The following is a 6,000-nucleotide window of genomic DNA, read 5'->3' on the forward strand; positions in this document are numbered from 1 at the left end:
GCTGTTTCTGTGGTGTTTCTGCCAGAGCAATTTCTTTCAGAGCACCAGGCAGGCTGTGAAGTTAGTTTAGTGGTTCTAAAAGAAGAGACAAGACCAGATGCAAGTACATCATTGTAGGAGAGGTTATTGTTTTGTGAAACCTTCGTTAGGAATGTGTGGGTGTGCACACACTCAAGCTGTGGTCCCTGGGGAGTGTATTTCTTACTCTGGTCATGGAAATGTTCTATAGAAGAGTACAAGCATCTAAGAGTAGGGACTAAATGATTTTTATATCTTTTTACATCTTTATAGCAAGTACAGCAGAGCAGGTGTGTGACAAATGTGCGAGTGAGTGGATGAATTAGGAGACGAATTTTCTGCAGCCCCTCCTGCCAGGCGTCCATGGGCACCCGCAGGCCAGATGCGACACGTACACGCATTACAGCCGCGGGTGCAACTCGGGGATGCTTGGTGCCCATGTGGGTACTTCTATTTCTTACATTCAAAAATGCCTTTCACAGCAGCACATATAGATCGCCCTGGCCTTGTCCAAGGGCTCCCTGAATATCCATTAGCTCTAAAAGATGGTGGTCGCTTTCCAAGCAATCTTTGCCCAGGAGGGAGTGTTTTGAAAAATTCAGGATACTGCTACCTAAGCATAGCAGCCTTATACAATCGGGTGCTGAAAAGGGGCAACTAACAAATTCCACTGATAAGAAATGAGATCCGGGCTGGAAACATGGTCCCCAGTGGACCCGAAGCCAGGACAGTCAGGCACACAGCGCTGGCTCAGCAAGATGGGAACGTCGGCATCGGGAGAGATTTAAGGAAGCAGCAGCTGCACTGAAGGAAGCAGGCCTGCTGGGCTGCACAAGGATGCCAGGAAAAGGAGGTTGCCCGGGAAGGAAGTTGGGTGAAGTAAAGGGCTCAGCTCAGAGCCTGCACAGTTTCATGTCTTAGTCTTTCCAAACTGCTGTGTCATCCCTGGAACTAAGTTACTCCGCGTCCTTCCAAAACAAAACCTGGGTGTCTGCTGTGGACACTGCGCTCCCAAGAACTTGGGGAACCAGGTGTGCTGCCCCCGCCAAGGCCGGCCACCCTGGGCTGCAGCAGGGCTGCCATCACCTGGGGAAAGCAGCCGAGTCCACACAGCTGTCCTGGGTGGAGGCAAAGGACGGGACGGCAGCTTCCTCCTCTGGGGACTCATGGAACCGTGTGAACGGTTCTCCGCATTGACCACAACGTGAAGAAGGAAGCACATGCTGAAGGGGAGCATGAGAGGGAACCCCTCCGGTACTGCTCTGCGGTCTAGTGAAGTTCACCACTTTACGGCGAGGAAATCTGCAGCCAATGGGCTTTCTACTGCAGCTCAAAATAGAATTTACCCTCGGGGGAAGAAATCCTGACTGGCAGTACTGAATAATGCTACCAGATCATGGCCCAGGCCAGAAGAGTCTGCCTCAGGAGATTTCATGGAACTTGTTCTTTACTTTGGAAAAAGGCAGGTTGAATAGAATCAGAGTCTCCTTCCAAAAAGACAGAGAATTTCAGACGTGTGGTAATAAAACTGTCCGAGGAAGACAGTAAGGACCGTGCGAGGACCTGCCCCGCGGCGCAGCCCTGTTTACTCTTTGGTTTAGCACATTATTTATCCCCACTTAAAACCCAATCTACCTCTGACATGGACAGTGATTTCTTGACTCACAATACTAAGAAGAGGGAACGTGATCCTTTTTTAAAATTTGTATTCGTTTGCCCAGAAAAGGACATTGTAACCTCTGAAAACCATCAGAGCAACACTCAGCCCTGTTTTGAGAACAGAAGTTCCTGGAGCGTGTATTTACGAGAGACTGTCTGTGGGGCGTGTCCCTGTCCCGGGGGCCGGGCATCCGGGGGCCCTGGTGCTGGCATGGCTTCCCCAGGGGAGCCATTGCTTGAGAGCCACTTTTCTATGTTCACTTTCCCTACTGTGACAGAGCCATCCCAGAAGAGCCCTCCTGCAGCGCGGTGGCTCCTACCAGGCGGTGTCGCCAGCACCTGGACTCGTTTTTCGTTTTTCGTTGTCACAATCGTGCTGCTGGGGCTGCTCCCGGCACTTAGCAGGGATGTCGCCAAACACCCTGCGGTTCGCAGGGCAGCCCCACAGCGAAGAAGGATCAGGCCCAGCGTTGGAGTCGCGCTGGGCAGGAAACCTGCCCTTGAGCGTGTTGTCTCCGCCCCCAGCTGTCCCCTGTGACCCCACGTCAGGGTTTCACCTTTAGCACCTCCCGCCCCCAGCTCTGGGCTCTGCCCCTCCGGAGCATTCTGCCCTCAGAGCGCCCGGCGGAGGGGCCGCTGCAGCCTGCCCCAACAGCAGCGCCCGGATGGCCTCCCAGGAATCCCCTGCCTCGTGTGTGTGTGTGTGTGTGTGCGTGCGTGTGTGCGTGCGTGCGTGTGCGTGCGTGCGCGCGCGCGCTGGGGCGGGGGTGGGGAGGGCCTTGGCCCTGACTGCGCATTAGAACCAACCCGGGAATCTAATCCCTGCCCAGCCCTCCGCCGGATCCAGCTTGACTGATTTGGAATCTCTGCAGCAGGAGCTTGACCTGAGATCGTGTTTAAAGCTCTCCAGGTGGTGCCAGTGCATGTCCAGGGTGGAGAAGGGCTGCCCCGGGGCACTCACTGGCCACGTGTGGCCTTGAGGAAGTTATTAAACCTCTTTGGGCTTCAGCTTCCTCATCATTTTTGTGGGAATTCCCTCCCTAGGGAGGTCCGAGTCCGCATTGTTGGCCAGACGCTGGGGGAGGCCCCGGAGGCTCGGGTATGGGAGACGGGACGGCCCAGGTCTGGAAAGGCAGACGGCGCCTGTCATCACTGCTGTGCACAGGCCACTGCCGCCTGCCCTCCCTGACCCCCAGGCTGGACAGGAGGGTCAGACGATGGAAGGTTCCGGGATGCCAGGGCTCCACACAGATGGAGGCTGTCATTGGCACCATGGTGACTGTAACCGTATCAGGTAAGGTTAGGTCAGCCTGGAAATGAGGCCAGAAAAGATAGTAGGAGCTGGTCTCACTTCCGAGCTGGCGAATGCTACTGTGGCTTGATAGCTACTGTTTAAAGCCCAAGCATTTGAGGGATTCAAAGTGTATTTTACTCAAATGTTGAATGACTACAACCCAAGGTATTATTTCCGGTGCATGTTCTGAATCAGGCTTTTCATCTCGCACTGTAGGTGGCTGAGTTCGTACGGTCTCTGCTGGGCTGTGAAGAGCCTGCCAAGTGCTTCAAGAAAGAGGTAGGAAATGGAAAAATTACGTATGTTGTTTCTCTACGACTAGGCCCGGAAGTGCTTTGTTTCCGTTTACTTAAGTGTAAATAAGGGCAGTTTGGGGGAGGCAAGAGAAAGAGGTCCAGGCAGGAGGGGGCCCAGCGGGGCAGCCTCTGTCTGGGTCACTGACGTGAGCTGTACTTTGTCGCTGGAGCCTGCAGCCTCATCTCTGCAGCCGCTTGTGAAAGGGACTCTTGGGACACGTCACTCGGTTAATACCTGCATTGTGACTGCAGCCACACTGGGGCAGAGGGGACCTGCCACAGGCCTGCACCCAGGAAAAGGGGGGCTTGTCTGCTCCAGAGTGGAATTAGGACCGCCCGACCTGTCCTTGCCCTGACCCTACTCAGGGGGACATGGAGAAACCACACAATCCTTGAAATTGTTGGGTTTCCTCATCTGCCTCCAGGGTTGCTGGTGGGATCAGCACAGAGAAGGGTTAGTAAAGCTCCGTAAACGCTTACTGTTCCCATCATAACCATCACTGCTTTACTCTTAGGACTACCGGCCACTTGGCCCACAAGTCTTGCCTGAAGTCCTGAAGGTTGGGGTATGGCCATAGGGTGGTGCTCTCCACCGCTATGGGACGTGCTCGTCACCCCGTGGAAAGGGTATTCCACTCTCTAGATGGACGATTCTTCATTAGACAATATATTAGACACGGAAGCTTTTAAAACTCTCAACACCCCACCTGGGGTCCCCAGGGATCCCTCCTTCCTCAGGAAGACACTGACACCATGGTTTGTATTGTTAACTAAAAAGGGTTAGAACCACAGGGCTGGGTTCATGGAAGGGTGTCACCCTAGCAAACCTCCTTCTGTCATCTTGGTTCTGGAACCTGGACTCCTTCTGAGCCCGTCTGTGAAAACAGGCAGCGTGACTGTGGGACAGGCCGCAGTCGCCAGGACTCAAAACTCTGAGACCACCCTGGGGCTTCTAGAAACCGGAAAAACGGCCTGCACGGTGGCACTGGCCATCCCGTGACCTCAGGAAAGCCATGACATTTCAGACCACAGTATGTTTTAAAAGTTAATAAATAAAGCATTCATTTTGAATGTACTTCTGCTTATAATGGTGTTTGTCATAGGAGTCATTTTAAATACAGGAGGGTTAAAAGGAGAAAACAAAAACCAAACCAAACCACTGGCGGAAACCCCTTCACATTTGGTATAAAGAAAGACTTCAAGTAACTCTGTGTATGTTTACAGCGATCGTGCACATTTAATTTTACAAATTAAAACAAATCTTTCTGTATCATCAGATCATGTTTCGTTGCTTAACAATCCATGAAAAATTTCCCAAATCATTAACTATTTCATTGTAGCATGAATTTTGGTGACTGCCTGGTCCCTCATCCTAGGTGACACTGTAGTTTAGTCCCTTCTGCTGTTTCTGGAGTGCCGGTTGTTTGCTGTGTTGCACTGTTATAAATAACACCATGGCGTCCTCGTCGCTCTTTGTTCTCATGGGAAACATTCCTGCAGACTCACTTGGTAGATGAAAGTGGGTTATCGTTAAGGCCCTTTATACAAATTCAGTCCAAAATTTTTAAAACGTAACAACGATAGAAATTCAGCCTGGGGACAGTTCATGTAACCTGAATTCACATTTAACAGAATGAACCCCTCTTTAATTTAACTTAGCTTCAGCATTCTGGGGAAAACAGAATTGACGGCGGTCGGATTAAGATGCCGTCGTGGTCTGTGGTCCCCAAGCTCTGGTAGGCCACTGTGTCCCCATCACACAGCTCAGCACCCAGGGGCCCCTGGAGGGCAACCAGCCTTTAGCAGCAGGATATGTTTATTTGTGCTGATTTATTGATCTACAGCAGATTGATGGCAAAGCCTTCCTGCTCCTGACACAGAAGGACATCGTCCAGGTGATGAAGATCAAACTGGGTCCAGCCCTGAAGATTTACAACTCCATCCTCATGTTCAGGAGCTCCCAGGACCTCGCCAGGGAAGGTGCCGTCTCCGGCCAGGAGGGCGGGGGGAACGCTGCACCTGAGGGGCTGCGGCCACCACGCCTTGTTCTCTCCACAGGAGCATCAGCCACATGAACTTGATTTCAGTGTCCCCGTGGTCATGTCCGGGTTTGATCTGGACCTTGTAAAGTGGCTGCGGTTTTTATGTTTGGAGGGTTTGATGGCTGGTCCAGCACCAGTGACGCAGAGGCCCAGGCACATGCAGGCTTCTGACCGCCCTCATCTGGGCTCTGACGTGCTGCAGCGACCAGACCAGAGAAGCCCCCACGCGCGCCTTTATCCTTCTCCCTCGCCCTGGAGGAGGCCACTTCCCATTTGCAAGGATGCAGCTCTCCAGTGGTAGAGTATCAGGAAAACGGTTTTCACACACACATTGTTCTGTTTTCACCAGAACGGCTTCTGAGCTGGGCTGCGATTTGCCCTCCAGGTGCAGTGAGTCTGAGAGATAGAGGCCTGGTGCTGTAAACAGACTTCTGTGAGATTTGTGTACTTTACTCAGGAAAGCGTGGATCGTTAAAAAAAATTAGTAATAAGCACATGTTTTCATGATCCATTAATTCTCCTTTGTGTTCCACAAACCATTTCTCAGTTGTGCTGCCAGGGTCTCCCGAGTGTGCCCAGCCAGCCGGGCACCTGGCAGAAGCTGGCAGGACTCTCCTGAGGACCCTCCACCCGCAGTGTCCCCGCAGGGACCCGTGTCCTCACACAGACACACACCTCCCTCCCCCCCCCC

General features: G+C 52.6%; 1 protein-coding gene across 1 annotated transcript in view; it reads left to right on the forward strand.

Annotated features, from left to right (window-relative positions):
* The window catches only part of L3MBTL4 (L3MBTL histone methyl-lysine binding protein 4), a 319,099-nt gene extending 313,384 nt beyond the window's left edge, over positions 1-5,715 (forward strand). The window contains exons 17-18 of the mRNA XM_055080549.1: positions 3,188-3,250; positions 5,112-5,715. Of these exons, the coding sequence (XP_054936524.1) occupies positions 3,188-3,250; positions 5,112-5,342 (294 nt within the window). The 3' untranslated portion in view covers positions 5,343-5,715. The remainder of the gene's footprint in view (positions 1-3,187; positions 3,251-5,111) is intronic.
* The last annotated feature ends 285 nt before the right edge of the window (positions 5,716-6,000 follow it).

This window comes from Physeter macrocephalus, chromosome 19, assembly GCF_002837175.3.
Source record: "Physeter macrocephalus isolate SW-GA chromosome 19, ASM283717v5, whole genome shotgun sequence".
Lineage (NCBI taxonomy): Eukaryota > Metazoa > Chordata > Mammalia > Artiodactyla > Physeteridae > Physeter > Physeter macrocephalus.